Below are 23728 nucleotides of genomic sequence, written 5' to 3' on the forward strand. Positions count from 1 at the left end.
CAACCTAAACACATTCATCTACTGAGAAACAGTACAAAACTCTGTAACTATTACAAATCAGTTAAAACCAAGAGATCTTCCATAAACTTTAAAAAATAAATACAGAAAAAAGTCACCACATCAATGATTATATGTACTGTCTTGTTAAGTCCCTGTGTGAGAATTGTTACTATAGAAACAATAATGCATTCAAATGGGCATTTTCATATTAACCTATCATTTATGAGCCACATCTACTTTCCAAACCATGCTGTTATAAATATAATGTACACATTTTGAAAAATCTGATTTGTGCATTCAACCTTGCAGCTGAAAATATAAACTGGTATTCAAAAAGTGAAAAATATTATTGTATAACAAGCTGCATCATAATTAATGATAAAACCTGGCATTTATCAAAATGTTAATAATAAGCTTATTTGTGTTCAGTTTCTTGAAATGTTATTTCTTTCAAATGCATAAATATGTGTACTAAAAATACCCTGAAATATATTGCAACAACAATGTTTTTAACACTAAACACATGCTGTCCAAACTAGTTAGCAAAACAATCCGAGAATTAGCCTGAAACCTGATCTTCAGTGTATGCTAGCTGGCTACTATAATACCTCACAAGTTCCTTAGGAAGTGTAACGCTATGAGTCTATATATAAGGTGACAACAACCAAATAGTTGAGAGACAACCCAAATGTTTTGAAAAACACAAATTGAACTCCCTATCTCATCATTCCGGTCTAGTGTGCAAATAGATTCATGTGTGCAATGTTGGGTCCCTAAACAAGGGTTCAGATTTTAATTTAAAGTGACTTTATTTTGAAGATATTCCATTATCCAGTGTCACTCACTGCTGCTTTTTCATATCATATATACAAAGTTTTATGGTAACCACCAGGGACTGAGTAAAAAAAAGCTGCCACTGCTGTTTAAACTCAAACGTAGACAGTAGGATATGTAGTAGTATATATAGGTTGTTCATTTTAATTATGTTTGTTTAATGACAGGTGGACACGGTGGCTTAGTGGTTAGCACGTTCGCCTCACACCTCCGGGGTCGGGGGTTCGATTCCCGCCTCCGTCTTGTGTGTGTGGAGTTTGCATGTTCTCCCTGTGCCTCGGGAGTTTCCTCCGGGTTCTCCGGTTTCCTCCCCCAGTTCAAAGACATGCATGGTAGGCTGATTGGCATCTGTGTGTGTGTTAGTGAATGAGAGTGTGTGTGTGCCCTGTGATGGGTTGGCACTCCATCCAGGGTGTATCCTGCCTCGATGCCCGATGACGCCTGAGATAGGCACAGGCTCCCTGTGACCCGAGAAGTTTGGATAAGCGGTAGAAGATGAATGAATGAATGAATGAATGAATGTTTAATGACAACAATTCTAAAAAAACAAAAAAACAAAAAATGGCAGTAATAAAAATACATAAGGACAAATACATGAAATGCTCTGTAAGAAATTGAGATGTGTCTTTAAGTTAAGGCTGATAAAAATCAAACCTCAGTTTCCATGTGTAGACATGGTAAATTCTTGCTCTAATGCTATATGGTCCATTAAGCTTCTTAAGAGAGTCAAATCACTGGCATTTTTAAGAAATATAAAGGCAAACGTTCAAAAAATCTGAAAGAACTTTCCTGAAACTTAGGTCTGACTTATAAGCTGAAATTACCTCAATAAACTACAATGAAAACTGGAGTCAGAGCTGTTTATGGAAGAACAGGAGTATTTAAAGTAATCAGATTCAAGAGCTGTGATATATTAACTTTAACACAATTTCGCATTGTATAGTAGACCTCCCTAAAATGTTGATCCTGGTTATAGTGCTGCTCCTAACAGGATAACAAGGATATTACAGTATAGATGTTTAGTACAATTTGCACTGTCATTTGGATAGATTTCTATTTCTTTATGCTTCTATAGTTCTAGTCTAAAATCGAATACCTTTCAGTAGCACAATAGTTAAATGATTAGTCTTTTAGCAAAGCATTAAATCATGATCACTCATGGATCAAGGATGACAGAATACTCCATCTCTCTTATGTTCTTTATACGTGTGACTATATTTCACTTTCTCAGGCACTGATGATTATGTGTCTGAAATGTATCATCTGTACAGTCCCATGACACAACTGTCACTGATAGGCTGCATGTATCTACACACTGCTCTAGGAAGGAATCAGCCCTTGCCTCGCTTCTTCATACAAACTATTGATTTAACAAAAGACAGAAATATTGTTTTTAGTTAATCGATTCAACATAAAATTATTTGAGGGGTGTGATCTTTTTACTTGCTATAACAAGTAAGAGAAATGTGAAATCTACTGAAAATTTGTTGTTACTATAGAAACGATCAGACATTAGATTCATATATACTGTATATAGATATAAAATTCTGTCCAATCTGCTGAGTTATGGCACACAGATGCAATGTTATCCTCTAGTTTCTTTGTTTAATACTAGGAAGACTTTTATTATAATTTAGGTGGTAAAATTATTTCCACTGAATGCAACAGTTAGTTAGTTTTACAGTTTTGGTTTTAACTGAGTTGTCCGTGTCGGATTCGTGTGTCCTGCTATAGCGCGTTACACAGACAGGCGGAGATGTAGAGCTCCATTCAAAAGCGCAAGGTTACCAGGGTTGCCAAATTGTATAGTTTACACTTCATTTTAACTACGGTTTAACTCCTTTGCATATCAGATAGAATTGGAACAGGTTACTGGTCGTTTATTACAGTTTGTAAAATCGATGTATTTCAGAGTGAATGTTTCAATCTGGCAACCCGTTTGGGAAAACTCATAGCAACCTGGCAACCTTGTGCCCAGAGAAACGTGGGCTGAGCGCTCGGAGACGCACTCACACAGCCGGAGTTTCCACACATCCGAAAGTGATCGCGGGTCAGAAACGGGCGAGAGAGCTTGTACCGAAAAGTGTTGCGGATTAACCGAGTTTTACGAATACAGGGAGACTCAAGTGGAGTCACGGAAACCAAAAACGGAAACCTCCGCGTGTCGGAGCGGTGAGCGATGCGCTGGCACCATGGCCAAATGGTTCAAGGAGCACCTGGGATTCAAGAGCGCCAAAGCCTCGCCGCCGGCGCCTCCGAGACCGGATTACCGGCACTGCCACGCGGCCGCCGCAGCTTACCAACACGCAGGCACTGGCACCGTAGGTGCGAGCTACCCGAGCCCCGCGCAACCGGACATCCTCGCCGCGTACAAACTTCAGAAAGAGCTGGACTTCGAGGACCCGTACGCCGCCGGCGCCAACACTTGTTTCTCGGGCGCAGCGCTCTCGGAGGTGAAGTACGTGTCCCCGAAACACAGGCTCATCAAAGTGGAGACGCTGGAGAGGAGCAGCGCGAGCCCGAGTGTTGGCGGAGGCGGCGGCGGCGGCGGAGGTGCCGGTGGTGGTAGTAGTGGTGGCAGCGTGAGCCAGGCAGCTGTAGGGAGCGCGAGATCTCCAACATCCCCAGCCGCCGAGCATGAGAATAAGCAGGACAAGGTGAGCGCCTGGTTTACCTTCACCTGCCCACAGCAGGTAGACTGTAGAGACCAAAATCAGAAAAAAAACACAATTAGGACAAGAAAATCTTTATTTTAGGTCAGATAAGGAACAAACCTCATAATAAAGACCACAAAACACAGCAACTGTATTAACTAGGAACTGAAAAACAAACAAACAAAACACACACAAACACAAGCTTGAAACTTTAAAGTTTGAAGAAGGGGGCTTTAAAAATGGACAAACTCCACAGAACAGATTAAGGTAACAGAGTCATGGAGATTATTCCTGAACTTTACACTTACAAAACACATTAGATCTATAGATCTAAGGTGACATTTATTTTCACTTTTGTTTTTGGATTTAGTTTTTAATTGAATGTAAATTCTATTCAATTACAAGGACAAGTCAACAAGTAAATAAATATAATGCGTCAATAATAAAATGTAACATTAATAATGGTGGGTTGGGATTGATTTGCATCACTGTACTAACAATCAATCAATCAATCAATCAATCAGTCAATAAATAAATAAATAAATAAAGGCTGGTAACCCTTCAGCATATCATCCGACATCCATGCCAGTTGTCCTCTGAGCAGTTATATATGACAGGTCTATGATATGTAATTTTCTGTTGATTATTTTATAATGATGATAACTGTGATAACGGTGGATCATTAGGAACCTCTGAAGCCTGGGCAACTTGAATGGGGTTAGGTTTTCACTCTGATTTGTAGGAAGCTTAATAGCGTCTAAACAAACACGTACAGTACAGTTCCTGTTAATAAGATTTAATATGTAGATAATAAAAAGGTCATATTTTAAATGGTTTCACTTCTTTGTGTATTAAGGAAATATATGGCAAGGTGTAGTAGCTCCACTTAATAAATATAATAGAATTTTTCACTGCTGTTTAGTTTTTTTTCCCTATGTGTTTAATTGTGTGTAAGAAACAATACTGTAAAATTCATGGAAGCCAAATATACACATCATCAATCTGAAAAAATAATTAGATGTTAACTTGATTAACTCTTAACAGTGTTAGCTCTTAACTGTGTTAGGTTAGAGCACTAGAGGCAGAAGTGTGTGCAATCCTGTTGCGCTGCACATGGTTGCATTGTCAAACCTGTAAAACAAGTTGTTTCTCTGCATGGGTTAATGTCAAGCTTTGACAGGACATTTGTAGAAGGACATCCGTATTCAGGCATAATCAGTCATGTGACAGTGTGGGTTTATTCATAATAAGAGCTGGGAGATAACTTTAATCTAAGTGTTAGAATACTGAACGATATTAAATGAACCAAGATTAGCAAAGCGCTGTTCTTATGGTCTTGTCATGCCTGAGATTCTGACTCACTAACGTTATTGCTTAACACGTGTTGTTCCACTAATCCAACACGAGAACCAGGAACATGTCCTGTACACACACTCACATGTTTGTTTAATTACGTCATTTTGTAGGTGTTTGATTGTGTTCGGAAAACAGCCAGGAATGTTTGAGTTGTGAAAACCGTGTCACTGATCTCAGACTTCCTTTTCCTCTCTATCTTACCTGCCGCACCTCTCTGCAAGGTGTGGCGCTTACACAAATATACACGCGCACACACACACACACACACACACACACACACACACACACACACACACACACACACACACAGAGTGAGACCCTGAGCTAAACTGAGTTCAGTGTTTCTCAATCTTGCCTTTGTGCTACATTTGCTCATGTATGTTGTAGGATTTTTTTTGTCTTTGTATTATTCTTATACACCCAAAAGATGAATCAGTTTTGCTTCATCAAGGAGAACTCCTGGAGAAAAAAAAAACTACAAAATAATAAAAGAATAAAGTAAAATAATTTATAGATATAATAACATTACATATACCACAGCATTGTTGAATACTTAATTTTGATAATGAGAGTCGGATCCTGCTTCGATGTTTATAATAATACTCTCGCCCTAACATATTATCATTTCTATAGTAACAGTTTACACAGTCAATTGTATTGTGTATGGCAAAGTTTTCTGTGAGGAGATGTTTATTTGTAGCTATTAGAAGTAAAAGTTTTCTCCCAAGCTTTTATGTCTTGAGTAAAATAAGAGAGGGAAACAAAGAGGTTGGGGAGAGAACGTATGTCTACAGCTGAAATAATGTACATACTACCAGGAACTTGTTCTACAACATAAAATGGAACTATAAACGTGTGACATAAAAAATGTATGTATGTAAAAATAGCTGGTGTATAGGAGGAATAAAACACAGATGCGTGCTATTATATAAAACTGATGCTGTAAACAGCAGGGTGATGTGGTGATGTGCCCAACATTAAACTGCTTATTAGTTGCTTTTGGTTAACTGATGACTTTGATGTAAGATATGACAAATTAGCATGTTAGCATCTGTTTTGCTCTTTTCATTCACACATGGAAAATTTCTGAATTCTGTACATTAAAGGTTAAGCTGTTTTTGTGCTTTGTCAGAAAGGGAAGCGAGCATATTTAGCTAAACCAAGTTTAAGTGTAATAAAAAAATTTTAAGGTAGGTTGCTGCTAAAGTAAAGGACAAAGATGAAGAGGCTAGATATGTTGTGACTCTGAGGAGTTTGAATACATTAAGCTACACAGATGAAAGTTGAAGGCCTTGATTGAGGGATAAATTGTGAGACTGTCTGGCAGACCTGAAGGTTGAACTCAGAACCTTCTGGTCTTTATCTCAGAATTTTAACCATATGACTGAGGTGTCAAGTTTTCACAGTTAATCATGGAGTATGCTTCAATAGTTACTTTACCATTGACTTTTTAAACAGACTAATTAAACAGTCTATTACAGTCTACCTAATTGTTCTTTTCTTGATCAAGTTCCTAATGCTGCATTTGTTTTACCACAGAAGTAGCAAGTCAGGACTTATATTTATTTAAAACTTATTTTTTGTTAGCAACAAGCTAGCCACCTGACTGTGAGGAATAGTGTGATGCATATTTAGCTTCTCCAAATAGCAAACTCTAGAGTCAGTGTTATAGGTTTTTCACAGGAATATATCTGTAGGTTTTTGTCCTAAAGCACATACTTTTTTATGCAGTATAAATCATTCAATACTGTGTTTACTCTTTGTTTGTTGATCTCAGAGTTAAGGACACCGTCCAGAATTCCTGCTCGGGAGTTGAACAGGTGTTTATTTGGGTTTTCCTACTCAAAGAATTTTTAATTAATATTTTCTTTTATTCACCATCGACTTGTGTGTTTTTTAAACCTTTAATTAATGCTGTGTTATTTTTAGGCTGTTATACCATGAAAATTTCTTCCCAAAACACCAATAACTGCCTTTTTTTTTCAGAAGCTTCTTACACATGAAATTACAGTACAAACAGATTGCATAGGCAGATTGTTTGCTCTAATGTTGCTCGTTATGGCTGAGGTTGGGGGGGTTAAATGAAAATCACAGAAACTGTCCAGTTTGTCGTAACTTGTGGCCTTTCTGCAGGGTTTGTGTTTGACTCCTTGAGGCACACACCATCTGTTATGTATGTCTATTAAGTGTGATGATGGATGTGATAGATTTGAATCATTTTCTATCAGCATTTTCTATAACTTTATATAATACAGCCTTTGCAATTTATAATGGAAAACTGTGGTGTTATAAGGAAATACAGAAATAGACTATGAAAGGTAGCATGTTAATCTGGTTGGGTCCATAGGTTGAGGCCCCATGATGAAAAGCTGAAACTTGATACTACTTCAGCGAGTCTCTGCCTTAAGACACATGCTCTAGGGCTCTTGTTTATCTCTGGGCTCCTGAATCATTCAGGACTTCCTTTCCTTTTGGTGCTTGACATCTATCTTTTGTTAAAGAGTCTGGTATGTTTTTTGAATAAACATGACAATGAAACATCTACATTTTACAGGAAGAAGCCTTTAATGGACTTTTTAAGCACCACCATGTTTACTTACCATGAATTATGTTTAAAAAGAAAAAAAGAAACTTGAATTTTGTTTGAAAGGGACATTGTGGACATTTTTAATCGAATGGCTCTGGATTAAAAATGTGTTTGTCCTAAAACCACCTAGTGTCTTGGTGTTCAAAAGCTGGTGACCAGAACAGTGTCCAGAGGATATTATTTTGCTCTGTGAGCTATTAGGGGAAGGGTCTGGGGTTGAGACTTGACATTAGCCTTGTAATACGTGAATTACAGCTTAGGCAAACTTTATTTAAATTAAGCCCTGCCTACTTTACATAAAAATATGAAAGGTATTAACAAAGAGCACGTAGACAGCGGAAAATGACCTATTCTTCGGAATTTCCACATGCACATTATATTCATTAACCTCATTAAAATGCAATCAAAGTTTTAAGCTGCCTGGGGCTTTGAGGGGTTGTACAAGACAAAAAGGCTAACACAAAGCCACACATCTAAGTGAATCTTATCACCATTTTCTGGCTTGTACTGCAGGTCTATCTGTAACCTGTGGTTTTGACTAGTTTTGCTTCGTGTTTTTGTGCACCGTTCCAACCCCACATTAGGAAATAATGATGTGTGTAATTAAAAACCTGATCTTGTCTCCAGATAAGTGAAGTCCTGCTGTCTTTGGATCACAGCAAAGGCTAAACCCTGAAATGAGTAGGGCAAACATTGTTATTAATGCTGAGATAGAATCGGAGAAGCAAGTTCACCCAGATCATGTACTGAACACTGGACATGCATGTAAACAATGAAAACTTTGTAGTAAGGCATTGCAGAAGGTTTACAACAATAATAAATATAATAATAGTAGTATTCACATTTTATCTATAATCATTATAATCTAAATTGAAAAGAGGGAGGGGATACAGATATTAGCTAAATAGTATCAGTAACTCTGACTTTACTTTTAAACCTTTCTTGGATATTATGAATAACAAAATCAATCGCAGTATGAACAAGGAAAGGAAATTATGTCATACCTAAATAGTGAGTCACATTTGGCTGTATATCACATGTCTGCCCTGAGAGACTGACACTCTCCCATCCGCTGGGTACTGCAGAATTTCCAAGTGATAATTAAATTTCTTCACTAGCTAATTATATAACCATTTACCCAATGCGCAGAATGCCAATAGCTGTGTTTGTTTGATATAACAATGAGCAGTAGAGCCTTAAGTCAGGTTGCTTTAAAAGGCCGAGTGACTAACGGAAGCTAGGCGGACTGTAATGTGATGGCAGGATTTGAGGTGGAAATGAAGCGATACAGGACTGTTATTGCCATCATTAGCATTTGAAATGCATGGTGTAGGACCAAATTTAACTGTTCAACATGGTTTAGGTCTTAGCTCTTGGCATTATTACTCTTAATGTGTTTTGGTTTATAACAATCAGGCCTTCATGAGTGACTGAGTTTAGTAGATTATCAATTAGCATCTTGCTGTAGTGCTAATTAACACCGCCGCACCCCCCAGTGCACACACACTGTTTTCTTCACTCTCAGCACAAAGTGCTCAAGGACTTCTCAAAGTGAATTAGTCAAACATAAACAGCAGATAATGGGAGCAAACAAACTGCACGAATGCAAACAAGTCCACTCACAAAAGAACATATTCGCACACCGCCTGACCTTGCACATGCCCAGCTTTTTGTTTACATTTTTTCTCTCTCAGGTGTGTTTGCCTTATTTGCCAGTGCAGTTGGGCTAATTGCAATTTTTAGGCTTCTTTATTGTTTAAATACAACAGTTGAATTTAACATGTATATTTTAGTGAATAACTATATATTGCTACAACATCGTTGGCTAATATTTTGGCTATCAGTCATGATCTGCTAGCATTTCATGAGATAATGATGTTACTCTGGTTTAAGTACTGACTTGTAAAATGTCTACTTAAGTGAGCAAGTTTATAAGAATATCAAGTTTGTAACCATAACAAAACCAGCCAATACCTGTCAACATGTCTTTGGGTAAAATTTTGATTCTTAGACCCTCTGCTAGTGTCACATTTAAACCTGTGTTAAAAATTGTTCTAGTCAGATTAAAAACCTTTAAGATTTGAGGAAGTTTGATCTCAAAACCTTTCTGTGTAACCAGTTATGTTTGCATACACAAAATAATTAACATAAACATAAAAGTCTTTATCTAATAATTAACATTAACATAAAAGTCTTTATCTAATATTTTGGCTTTTTTCACACTCTGCCTGCACAGAACAGTTTCCTGAGGTAAAAATTCTACTCTGGGTGGATATAGTTCTCTCAACATATCTGTATAAACAAATAACGGTTTAGTCGCAAATGCTTAACATCAGCTTACTTTTGCCTATTAGACACACTCTTCTAGCATATCATATACCTCACCAAGTGTTGTGGAATTGACCTTTGAAAAATGTGGTATATCTATGACGACAAACCTTTGTCAACAAGTTTTTGGTAAATATTTGGTGTTTAGTCACACATTAGCTATCCAACTGAAGAAAAATCAGTGTTCACGTTGCTGTAACCTACGTTAAAAATGATTTGGGTCTGAATAATATCTTTTAAAAATGAAACATGGATGTGGTTTACACTACATAACCTACACTCTCTGTATTTTCTTGCTTCTTAATGCTGTTTCCTGGTATTCTTTCTTAGCAACGGTTGGCTAGCTACAGTAGTAGTACATTCAAGCTTATAATATCTTTCAGTCCTGACTGCTACTGTAAGTAATCAAAAAAAGGGTTGTAGCTTCCTTTTTGGAATGTATTATTATTATTATTATTATTATTATTATTATTATTATTATTATTATTATTACTATTTGCTACTAGGTGTTGATTTAAAAAGAAAACATTAATTCCCATATGCATTGCGTTATTATAATCGATCACTGTCATTATTTCGACATGTGCCGATCTCTAGTTAATACTACAGTTATGCTAACTATGTGGTGTGGATTCTAAGTTCACATTAGCATGAAAGGTTTAGATCAATATTTCTAAAATCAATATTTATATGGAGTGAACGCCACAGAGCTTCATGGCTGATTAACAAAAATGTGTTTATTTTACTGAAAGACCGTTAAGTCCTCTGAAAAACTCGAGCGAATCCATGACATAAAAGGTGGATCAAGTGTATAGCAGGGGCTTAATAGATGTAAATGTACCTGGCATCCTTCTGGGAGTTGCACCGGTAATTAGATATTTCATCTAAATCTCTACCAGGTTTAAAGCCTAAAGCTGATGTAAGCATCTTTTTAACCAGATTGATTCTCATTAAAAGAGAAGAGAAATATAGAAAGACGAACATATATTTTGGAATTCTAGGTATTTGGTAAACGTCCCAAAAACCCTGCAGTAGTGTTAGAGATGTTATTGTTGATAAACTAATTATATTTGATGATCTACTGTGTGACTAATAAAGGAAGACATGCCATAACTTTGTTATCTTTATGGTAATGGAGGTTGATTGCATAGTCAGCTAAAGCTCTATTTTATTTGACCCAAAGGTGTATTTATGTCAGAACGCGAGCAAAGTGTTGCAGTCCCTCTACTGTGCAGGATTCTTCCTCCGTTTGGAATATCCATACATCCAGAGCTCTGAATCCTCCTGACATGTTCGTGAGACATGTTTTTGTAGATTATTCTCCTTCCGTGATCTCTTAAATGGCCCAGAGTAATGCATCATCAAACGGAGCTGCTAAGCTGCTAAGAGGGTGTATTTTGGGGGAGAAAAATTGTTGTAGGATGTTATTTCGGTGTTAATACACCTGATTATTCAAGCCAAATTTGATAACCAAATCTCTCAAATGTTTTCTCACACGTGTTGCATTTTCTGCTTTATAGTTCTGAAAGCTCTTTTGCATGTATATCAAACACAAAAATTCAACATATATTTTATTTTAAATAGTGTTACCCACAGTGAGGGTTCAAGGCTTTGCTCAAGGACCCAATCTGGGTTGTTGGTCCACCAATCACCAACCCTGAGCCTTAAATGCTTGAACCACATGCCCCATGAATATTTGTAACTTGGTTAAACTGGCTGGATTCATGGCATGACATTTGCAAGTTCTGGCTCTTGGTGTGAATTCAGCCACAGCCACACTTAAGCCATTCATATATGGGTGGCCTGCCAAAATATCTTGATAGCTTTTATGTACAATCTCAATGAAAATTAAAAAAAAAATGTACTCATTCTTTTGTTGTTCTAGGAAACAGTAAATAAAATTAGAATTGCCTACTAAAAAATGTTTTGCTCTGAGTCAGGTTTCGACTAACACACCGTTTGGATAAATATACAGGATTGTATTCAGCATTTTAGGAGCTTTAATGCCCGTTACTCATATCCGCAAAATGTAAACCATCCATAAGGCCCAGCCTCAACAAGAAGTCATTTGGAAGGGTTGCAAGAATTCCTTGTTGAGAGAAACCAAAAAAATGCTCAAACATTCAATTTTGATCACATTTGAACAGAGATCACACTGAATGGTATACAAAAAAAGTCACCATCCTCCAATCACCTCCACCCAAACCTCAACCTTTGCCGTCACTAAGGATCATTTTCAGAGACATGTCACATTGCATTGTACCAAAGTTAACACAACTTTTATGATTACCATACAGTAATCATGATGAGTATAGTTGGTGTGTATAAGGTGAGTGATTTATTAGATTTTGATGTGGCAATCAAACTTTGCATAAACCAACAGCAAACATTGAACAATACAAAAAGTTTGTTTGGGGCTATCAGTGTATTTACATATTACCCGATGAAGCAGTCAGACTTCAGTTGACCTGCCTCACTACGTATTTGAATCCTTAGCCTGCTGTTAAACTCTGATCCAGATACATGATGGCTGGATTCCAAAAGGTCATAACACAGAGATTATAATTTAAAGCTGTTAAAACAATATGACTTTGAGCATAGATTAAATGAGTGTGAAGCTAGATTACACTCCCACTATTACAGCATTTATTACACAAGTATTATTCATTTTTACATTTCAGAATCCAGGTTTTGTTTCCCAACAAAACATACAGCAGGTTTAGTGGCTTCAGATCATATTATGCTTTGCACCCAGGCTTCAAACCCATAATGCACTTAAGATTAAGGTGGCTCAACCAGTATGGCAGTAAGTCTCCAGTGTCAGTGCTTTGTAGCAATAAAAGGTAAAGCTGAAACTAAATTGTCCGAAACTGTAAAACCTTCAGGACAGATTACGTAGCTATTTTCAGTTTCTTGGAAACTTTTCATCTTTCAAGAGACAGAAAAACAAAAGCTGATGAAAGGAAGATGGATAAAGAGACTGTTTATAGATGCTCCAGCATAAGTCATAATGGAAGCTTGTTTAGCTTACGTTCTTTAATGTTAAGTGCAACATTAAATGGATAAAAATGTCTGATGTGTCGCACAGTAATAAATTACAAATGGTCAGTGTTGGCAAATTGCTGTCATGTAAGAACAACAAAACACTTCAGAGAGTGCTCTTATATGAACAAAAATAAAGTGTAAAAGTATGAAGTGATCATCCTGCATCCTGCTGAATTACAGCACATTTTTGTTTATTATTTTCCAGTTGTATTTAATTTTTTACCTAATTACCAACTCAGTTTGACATCCTGTTTCGTAAGCTAAATTTCTGAGCATTAGTGAATTGGAATGTTTTTGAAGAGATGAGATCAAACTTACTATGAATGAGTCCTTAAAGCTTGGGCATCTATTTAAGAATTTATTTTACACTGATATAATGTCAACCCTTGGTGAGCTGGAAAGAGAATATGTGGCGTTTCTTGTCATGAATTAGCGTGTTGGCGACAGATTCCATGTATCCAGTTTTCTCAGTGGCTATGGCAACAGCGAGCACACATTTTGCTGTGATGAGGCAGTTTTTTGTTGGTGTTGTGAAAACTTGTGAAATGTAATTGAATGTGTGTTCAGGGAAGGCACAAGACTGCTGGCCTTGTCTGGAAGAAGGAGCGATTGTATGTATTAGCACAAATATCCTAGGCATCCGTCGTTGTTTTGTTAGACAAGCTGGATGACATTTGCTCTACCGCAGAGGAAACAAATCTCTGAGTACTCCTACATACACTTTTGGAGAAGACCTTTCATAATTCACGCTCATCCTTCCTGGAAGTGTCAGTGGTGGTTAAGTGGGGGAGAAAACTCCTCCCATGCATGACCACAAGTCAGGAGCAGTTGTGGTTTGGTTTTCGCAGGAACGCTTGAAATTCTGACCTAAATTAGTTTCATTCATAAGCTTTCTGAGGTTGAAGATGATGCCGACCAGTTTAAATACTACCAGGCCATTGCCATCGCTGCCTTTTTGGAATGTACTCTGGATAAGGTCATGAGAGTTTGTGATGTTTTACCAGGCCTGAATTTATTTCAAACCTAAATTCACAATGTTTACACAGTTGTCCCTGGAGCACCTGTGTCTGAACACGATCGAGGTTAAATGGAGCTAAACCGTGGTCGTTCCTCTTTCCATCCCAGATTAAAGGCTCCGCTAGTTGACTGTTCAGTCAATGAGATCTGCTCAGGGTCATGCAAGCTTTTTCAAACGATGTGTATGAGGTAAACCCACAGGAAACACAAATAATCGGAACACTGGGATGTTGTTTAAGCTTGAAGGTGCATCTCTGTCCAAAAAATTTAAAAAACCTGCCGGAAAATGGAAAAGACAGGAAAAAAGGCCAGAAGTGCGGGTGGAGTGTGAGGAACAGGAGGTATTTTTAACCACTACTCTGGAAACATAGAGCCTGGCCTCGTATGAGAGCACATGGACGCCTCTGGTTATGTAATTGGCTTGTGTATCTCATAGGAGGAGCTATCCTTAGTCAAGAGTTTTGGTCAAAAAATAGCAACGACCTCTACTTTTAGCTGGATAGACGCCTTGTTGTGTGGTAATGTCTATATTTAGGATATACATCAGAACTAATTCTAGTTCTAAATGCCTACATATTGTTTTAACATATTGAATCAAAATGCCAAACATATGGATGCAAGATGTGGATGCTGGCTTTGTTTTTATTTATTTATTTTTATTTTATGAGGGCCACTTAGCAAGTCGCAAACTTGAACCTAGCACTACAGAACCTATACCAGCTTTTGTTTTTAAGCTTGCTTCTGGCTGATGCAGAGGCGGATGGAGTAAACTAGGCGTCGTTTTGCTTTCAGTTGCTGGAAATAAAGGCCAAGAGGGTTTTGCTCCAGGATTAAGGAAGCAGTCTCTTCCTGACAGGAAGTGTTTACGGCTTGCTGACATTCCCTTTTGGCTGTGCAAGTCCGCTTCTATCCAAACGCATTAGATGGGGAGTGGCGATCCCCCCTAATCCCGGTCAGCATCTTTACTTTGACATCTGGTACTTCAGCTAAATCAGGGTCCAATCTCAAGTGGTTCAGGGTGCACTTTACTTTCGTAAGTAGTGTGTACCACTGGCTGAGATGCTGAAAGTCTACATGATTTGATGGAAGCTTTGATTAGTTTTGATGTAGCTGTGGTGTTATGGGGCTGTGTTGAATGGCCTGCTCATGTAAAGCCATTAAACATTGTATTGTGATTGATTTATATATTTCTAGATTTTAAAGAAAAGAAGAAAACAGTTATTTTTTTTTAAAGAAAGAAATTACAATGCAAGTTATTTTCCTAAATAATTTTGATATCAAATGCAATTGTTTACAATTTACAATTTTTTAAACATTATTTTGTTGAAATGTTTTTGAAAACAAGAAGCCAAGTGTAATATATGATGTTACAGATAATTTTCATTATGTGATCCTTCCAATTAGCTTTGATTTATTAACTTTTTTGGTGATAATTGTTTCTCTTGGCTAGTCTATATATACTGGCTACTTGCTGAGCACAGCCTATGGCATGTGGATGTGTACTGATCAAGCACACAGAACCCAGTGACTAGAAATGATGCTTTTAATTAGGCTTCTTGTTTTTTTTGTGTTTTTTTTTACCAAGTATTACAGAAATAGTAAGCGTTTATGAAACGGCTGAAGTTCAACAACTCCAGTTTTTTAATCATGCAGATTTATTAGCAGATCTTCTTTGATAATCACATGCTCAAGGCAGCTCGTCATACTCGAGAAAGCTACATGGTTAAAGATATTATCAGATGTTACAATGATCATACTTCACAATATCTGATTGCATTTTGAATGACAGGCAGACAGGAAGGCATACGGAAAGTTAGATAAATAGGTAGATTCTTTCACCTTACATGCCTCTTCTATTATTGCCTCTCAGTCACGTGCCTTCTTGCACTCTTTCATCTCTGGGGCTAACTGAGGTCATGCCATTTCCTCCTGTAATCAAGAGATCCGCACAGTAACCTAGAGCCCTCGTCTTTTGCCTTGTACGCTCACCGCAGTTGTTGTTCACGTCCCCAAAACATAATGAGGAAGCCTGTTAAAAATAAATCAAATTAAGGCATGTTGAGTGCAAGAGCTGTTCTACTGAGTTACTGCAATAGCAAATAGACACAGGAAGGAAATGAAAGTCAGCCATGCATGCCTCACAGTGTGAACAATGTTTAACAGCTTTGTTTAATCTGGAGCTCCTGTATTTACCCCATATACCAGCATATATTGGAGTTATTTTATTGCATTGGAAACCACTTCTACTCTCCAGTTCCATCTCCATCCCTCAAAAATTCCAACTTTCCAAGGAGAAAAACAGAATGGCGAGAGGAAATTGGATTTTGTCAAGCATGTCCCTTAGTGCTTAATCTTGAATGTCTGTGGTGTATTAAAAGTGCTATAATCTGCACTCCAGTCAATAGAAAGTAGTGAGTTGTGCTAGCGAGGGCAAAGAGGTGCTTAATCGCCCCAGAGAATAAAAGCGTCAGAGGAATTGGACGCTGTTCTTTAAAAATGGAGTGGAGTTGCAAATAAAAGTAAATTTGACCTTAAATGTCACAGTAGGGGATGTGGTTAGAAATGACAAAGAAAAGACGATCAAACTTTCAGTAGATATTTGCGACAAACTACGATTTTTTAAATCATGAGCAAATTTTTTTCTAGCTTGAGAAATTTCCTTAATGTTTTCCCAGAGCACAAAAAATTGAATTTGTGCCTGTTTTGTTGTTCAGGACGTAATGTCTTTGGTGGTTTTTACACCTGGTCACTTCATGCGTTTTCTGTGATCCGATAGCTATCCGATCGTAAAAAGACCAGGTGTAAATGCCCTCCGAAACGGTTTCGAGACAAATATAAATCCGATCGCTCAAACCACTTCAGGAGGTGGTCTGGGACGCATTTCAGATGAAACTGGACAGGTGTAAATGCATGTGGTTTTTCAAGCCACATACAGTACAGTATGTCAGCTCTATACTCCTCCCAAACGGAAGTACGTCACTCGCAGGTGACTCACGAGTCATCACACCAGAAACAAATATGTTTTCCCACCAGTGCTGGGTCCGATCTTTCACCCAGGTGTCTCGTTTGGTCTTAAAATGCACTTCTGCCGACAGCGAAAATGCAGAAAACAGTAAATGCTGTTTTTTGTAGCAACCGCATACACCGAAGCGTGTTCCATATCAATTACCCCGGAAATGAGGCAAAATATGTTTGCATACTGGGCAGGAGTAAATAGATCAGACTGATATCCGAATTCGCCGAGACGCATTTATGTGGCCTAATGTAAATGGAACAGTTTTAACAAATCAGATAGCTATCGGATCAGAGAAAAGACATGAAGTGACCAGGTGTCATGACACAATGTACAGCGGTGGTTACTGGCTTATATGAATGTACTCTGCATTTTAAGAATTTGTAGTTTTTTCCAGTATTTCTGTTTTTATCTAGGAAAATATTTTTTATAAAATTTTCTAAACAAATGGTGCTTTTTTCTCTCCACACAAATGCTTCTATCTTTAAATTAAGCAGTGATATCAAACCCATTTCTTTTTTCTGTGATACCCCAAGTGCTTGTCCATAAAAATCTAAAATTTGAAGGTCTTTATCTACAACCACTAAAAATTTTGTGTAAGGTTATCAACATAAGCAAAATGAGGCCAGAAAATAATTCATTTGTTTATACTGTTTGAAAATATGGCATAATGGAACTCCAGTGTATTGGTAAAAATGGTTAAAGCTTGGGTTTCTATGCTGTTTTGCCCCGTGTTTTCTTAGTGTCTGTATGGGTTTCATCAACTTTCCTCTTAAAAAAAAACATGCCATTATGTCAAATTATCTCCTAGTAAGTGTGGTTCAATCTAATGTGTATTCCTACCTCACAACCAAGGTCTGAATCCATGACAACTCAGACAGTGTAAAGCGGTTCATGAAAATGAATAACAATACTGTGATGGACTGAACACTTATTCATGTTTAGCTTCAGCAGATCTCCGATATTTTGCAGCCTAGTTGCTAGAATAAATATAAGGAAGCAAGTATTTCCAGCTCATCTGCTCAAGAGAAATTATTTGTTCGTTCACTTCTTTCCAATTCATTCACACCAGATAAATAAGTTATTCCCTTATTTTCTCTAATTTATGAGGTGGAGCTGAATAATTTGTTGCCATATTTCATTCCTTTGTATTTATTCTTTTGTGTCCACATGATAAATTAGTTTCCTTGATTTCCTGCAATTAGTGTAAGAATAATACAAATGTTCTAAACATGGATACTAGAAAGGTCTATGCACCATAGAATGCAATTTTATCTGCAATTTACCTTGCTTTCCTGAACCAAGACCCAGTAACCACTCCATATTTTCCTGTTATATAGCAATTATTGCATCGAATCAATGCAACTCTGGGCTTTAAGTGATTTAGTCATTATCCAAAATATAAAGCATTCTTTCCCTTACAACTAAATGGCTCCAGATATCTATTCCTTCCTTCCTTCCTTCCTTCCTGCCTTCCTTCCTTCCTGCCTTCCTTCCTGCCTTCCTTCCTTCCTGAACCTCAGATTATTACAAGGCCCTGAAACCGGAAACTCCTTCCACATGTTTTACATTTATTAAAAAAAAATATATTCTTTGTGTTCAGTGTATTTTCACAAATTCTAGTGAATATTAGTTAAATTTTAAAAAATTGTCAATGTGTAACTATGCAATAAAAGCAAATCTTTGTTTTGAGAACTACTGCTAAAGTGCTTCCTTTATAAAGTATTATTTATATCCTCAACCACTTATGGGCAATGTGAGCTATGACAAACTTGACTGACAACAATATTGTCACTATTTTTTGATTTTTAAGGCCAGTTTAAGTGTCAAAATTTTGTTAAATCTCGAAGTCTTCAAATACACACTTTTACTCAAAACGCTGTCTTCTCAGATTGAAACGGAGGACAAAAGTGAGGAGATTTTGAAAGAGCTTGTGTTTTGTGTCTTTAATGCCTCCTCAGAGACTCACTGGGAGAAAGCCACTCCACATGCGTACACAATCGTAAACCTGTAGTTTTATGTCGCCCGTCCTGACGCAGCAGACAGTAAATAAGTCAACATGAGATGAGCTGGAGCTTTCCGATGACACAGATGGTGAGGACATGGAGAGGGAGATTAATGGCTCAACTCATTGGTTGTGTATCACTGTGTCTCTCACAGGCCAGTGGTGAAACATTTTGCAAATACTTGCATATATTTTTATTAGAGTTTTGTTGATCTTTAGATTCTTTCGTGCATTAAAAAAAAACAAAAAACATTTAAGTGGGTTACAAGTGCAGCAGAATTCAATTAGTGCTAATCTGTTGCAGATTAAAAGCCTTCAGTATTGTTATTTTCCTTCTAATAAGCAAATGAATTTAGCCCTTCAAATTCGGGAGCATTTTCATTTTATGTTTTTGTATCCTTTTGCTTTCTCCTATAAAAAAGCTTAAAAAGAATTTATTTTTTTTCAGCACAACTGACAACCAAGCGAATATGACATGATCATTCATTTTATTCTATTTATCTATTTATTCATTCATTTTCCACCGCTTATCCGAACTACTCGGGTCACAGGGAGCCTGTGCCTACCTCAGGCGTCATCGGGCATCAAGGCAGTGTGCACCCTGGACGGAATGCCAACCCATCACAGGGCACACACACACTCTCTCATTCACTCACGTAATCACACACACACACTACGGACAATTTTCCAGAGATGCCAATCAACCTACCATGCATGTCTTTGGACCAGGGGAGGAAACCGGAGTACCCGGAGGAAACCCCAGAGGCACGGGGAGAACATGCAAACTCCACACATATAAGGCGGAGGCGGGAATCGAACCCCCAACCCTGGAGGTGTGAGGCAAACGTGCTAACCACTAATCCACCATGTACCCCTTATCTACCTATCTATCTATCTATCTATCTATCTATCTATCTATCTATCTATCTATCTATCTATCTATCTATCTATCTATCTATCTATCTATCTATCTATCTATCTATCTATCTATTACATAGGTGTACTTCATTAAAGCTACAGTGTGTTGGCATTTCTATGAAACTTGTCACTTTTTCATTATAGGATAATAAAGAGTGTGACTGCAAGGTAAAGTGGTGCATTGAGATGTAAAAAAAAGGAAATGCTTTTATCTTTTTAATCAGCGTTTCGTCTGTCTGTCTGATCATGTAACTGTCTGATCAGACAGACAGACAGAATGAGAGAGAGAAAGAGAGAGCCAGACAGACAGACAGACAGACAGACAGACAGACAGAATGAGAGAGAGACAGACAGAGACAGACGTACAGAAAGAGGGAGACACAGACAGACAGACACGCCGAGAGAATATTAGAGTGAAAGTGTGAGAATATTAGTGAGTACTAGAGTGAAGGAGTGCAGTACTACTACTATAAGGCTCAAACTTAATCGTATTCTATTCTATACTCTGACCAGCCATAACTGTTTATAAGGTCTAACACAAAAAACATTAATCTCTGAAGAAAACTCGAACTCGACAGTTTTTTAACCTTCAGCTGTAGCATTTGCTGATTGTCACGTGGGAGAAATACACGTCACCGAGCTGACCGTGAACATTTTAAACACAATGTCATTGCTTTACCTCTGTGTATCACTTCCACTTAAATCTATCAGCTGAGTGGGCCTTTATTGCTAAATTGCCTTCTCTAAACTGCTGCAGTTAGCACTTTTCTCAACCCCACTGTTTTTTTTTTCCCAGCTTTTAATGCTGAAATGTACAGCTGGAGCATCTTTAGCAAAAATGCATCCACAAAGCTTCTTTCTTTCTTTCTTTCTTTCTTTCTTTCTTTCTTTCTTTCTTTCTTTCTTTCTTTCTTTCTTTCTTTCTCTCTCTCTCTCTCTCTCTCTCTCTCTCTCTCTCTCTTTCTTTCTTTCTTTCTTTCTGCCCCTTCCTTCCTTCCTTCCTTCCTTCATGCCACTTCCTTCCTTCCTTCCTTCCTTCCTTCCTTCCTTCCTTCCTTCCTTCCTTCATGCCAGTTCCTTCCTTCCTTCCTTCCTTCCTTCCTTCCTTCCTTCCTTCATGCCAGTTCTTTCCTTCCTTCCTTCTTTCATTTCTTCCTGAATACAATTAAACAAATTATTTGTGAAGTGTATCTTAATTAATCACCTTTGTCTGATTATTTTTTTGAGTGTCCACTCTTAGATCTATTTGAACTTCCTGCCAGCTGCTGCTTTCTTTCCTGCCCTGATTAGCCATTTGTTAGATACATTGCATGAAATGTGCTTTCTAGTTGACCCTCATGAAAATGCCACTGAGGAAATCACTGGCATTTCCTGTGATTATGATGACTGAGAAATGACTCAACACGCTTGCTTGCTTGCTTATTTATTTATTTATTTATTTATTTATTTATTTATTTATTTATTTATTTATTTTTATCACTTGTATAAGTCAACACTTCAACCTTGTATTCATAGGAATCTGATGAAAAGATTTATCTTTGGTTCTTCCTTAAGTATTTCTTAAACAGTTTTATTTTCCCAAATGGGCTTTTATTGAGAACATTTTCTAAAAATTAAGCGGTTTATTTTAGGATTAGCCTAACATCTCTTTTCTAAAATAGTGCATCTTGGATATTGGGAATTGGGACTAATTGTTAGCCAAATTATCTTTAACTATTTTTATATATTCTGTATATTTTAAATCTATCAAGTACCCTTTCTTTTATTGAGTCTAGCTGCTATACCATACAAATGTTAAATTTAGAACCAACAATAGATATTCAGTTGTTCACTTGGAAGGCCTAAAGTTTCTATGAGGCAAAATATTTCCAGAAAGTGTTCCAGGAAGAATCTGATTTTTGCAACTAAAACCCTTGACTATTTTAAAGGATTTCCTGAAGAACTAGTAATGTTGAACATCATGTCGGATACAATAAAAAATATTTCTCATGGGTTCTTTGGATGGTTAATAGTTCAATGTTTTGTCAAGAATTAATTTGGAGAGTTAAGGGTACTGAACAGTATCTGGAACCCTTTCTGACTTGGAAATATTCTACATTATGCTTCACCTTTTAAATAATCTTCTTCAAACCTGCTGACCTCATGACGCTATATTTATATATATATATAAGTTCATCAAGTTTATGTATTGAAACTATGCAGTATGCTGCTTCATTCTGTAGACATTTAGCAGTTTCTAGTTATTCTAATGGTTCTAGATTTACCTTTTTCCATTTTCAACAATTATTCTAGTTCCTTGAAAAGTGTTTAACTTGGAACATTTCCCCATATAATGTTCAACATAAGGTAGAACCAAGGAACCTTCCAAAGTATGCATGAGAAACATTTCAGTAACTTATTGTAGATGACTTACATTAATTGGGGAGGTAAATCTAGAGCCATTTTTCAGTGTTACATCGGATGACACCTTTAAAGGTCTACAGACTGGAGCAGCAAACTGCATAGTTTAAGTCTGAAGATTTTGTTTAACCAGGTGTAGATGTTTCAACAAATAGTTGAACATATTTTTCCTTTTCACAGTATACTGACTTGTGTGAATTCTTATGAGCAGTCATGAGGTCAGCAGGTTTGGAGAAGAGGTTTAAAAAAGACTTTTAAACCATGGTCTTTATCTTTTGCAAAAGATGTCTTTTACAGAACAGACTCATACTGACCCGGCTTGCATAAGCAATGCAAAATGCTGTCATGGTTTCTGTTTTATGAGAACATCAAAAATAAAATAGTTTTTTTTCCTTTCCTCCCCGGAGAGCAGCTTAGCTCACAGAGGCGGTTTCGAGTCGCGAGACTCCAAACGCTCGTCTATCCTTCAGCCTGTATTTATGGAGTGTGAGGTGACATCGGGTCAGTTCTGCTCTTGCTCTGCTCTTGTGCATCCTCCCCTTTTCAGCAAAAGTGTCTTCTGGTGTTTATTTTATGTCTTTTTTTTCCACTTCTGTAGGCATGACCCAAACCTCTATGTAGTCTCTCTCTCTCTCTCTCTCTCTCTCTCTCTCTCTCTCTCTCTCTCTCTCTCTCTCTCTCTCTCTCTCTCTCTGTATTTTGAGGGTTTGTAGACAGGAAATAGGACATACAGAGATTTTATTTCATCAGAGCATTTATGCTGCAGGCTACACATTATCGATCTCCTAATAAAACGTCTATTGTGATATATTACATTCAATGTTAGATTTGTTTCAGAAACAATATTATGATCTATTTTTAAATCGGTGGAGCAAAAATGTCAGATTTGTTTTGTGTTCGTTTCATGTATTATTCTTATACAAAAAATGGTTTGAATTGTTGTTTTTTTCCCCTTTTAGCTTTTGTATGCCCCAGTGGGATTCAGTCATCTGGGCTCGATACCAGGAAATACTTATAATTCAGCTGTTGTAAAATTTGACATTATTCAGCTGGAAAGATCTTGAAGGGGAAAAAAGTAACATTTCTAATGCTAAAGGATTACTAGGTTTGCTGTTTGCTTTCACATTTCAGAGAGGATTGCAAGTAGGACCAAATAGACACCAGTTTTACATGTGATGCGAAGACACATTTCTTAGCTGAAACATTGACAATGAGCTTACTTAATCCATCCATCCATCCATCCATCTTCTACCGCTTATCCGGGGCCGGGTCGCGGGGGCAGTTGTCTAAGCAGGGACGCCCAGACTTCCCTCTCCCCAGACACTTCCTCTAGCTCTTCTGGGGGAATACCGAGGCGTTCCCAGGCCAGCCGAGAGACACAGTCAGCTTGCTTAATTATGTTGGCTTTGTAGAAGCTTGGACAAAAAATTATCAAGAGTAACTCCTCCTAGGGCTTTCGAGCCACATGAACCAAATTCGGTGTTGTAGACCCTGGTCTGAAGTTTGTTGTTATTACTTTTCTAAGTGATCCGAGTACCGGTTCTTCCGGTACTGTGTCTCAAATTGGCCTT

The 23728-nt window shown here is 37.4% G+C and overlaps 1 protein-coding gene across 3 annotated transcripts in view; it reads left to right on the forward strand.

Moving 5' to 3' along the window:
• Window positions 1-2656: 2656 nt before the first annotated feature.
• Window positions 2657-23728, forward strand: part of zgc:158464 (uncharacterized protein LOC791139 homolog) — a 126405-nt gene continuing 105333 nt past the window's right edge. The window contains exon 1 of one of the 3 annotated variants that reach the window (XM_047822420.1): window positions 2657-3491. In XM_047822420.1, the coding sequence (XP_047678376.1) occupies window positions 3027-3491 (465 nt within the window). In that variant the 5' untranslated portion in view covers window positions 2657-3026. The remainder of the gene's footprint in view (window positions 3492-23728) is intronic. The other 2 variants (XM_047822421.1, XM_047822422.1) reach the window with 2 other exon arrangements.

Source organism: Tachysurus fulvidraco, chromosome 13 (genome assembly GCF_022655615.1).
Source record: "Tachysurus fulvidraco isolate hzauxx_2018 chromosome 13, HZAU_PFXX_2.0, whole genome shotgun sequence".
In the NCBI taxonomy this organism is placed as follows: Eukaryota; Metazoa; Chordata; class Actinopteri; order Siluriformes; family Bagridae; genus Tachysurus; species Tachysurus fulvidraco.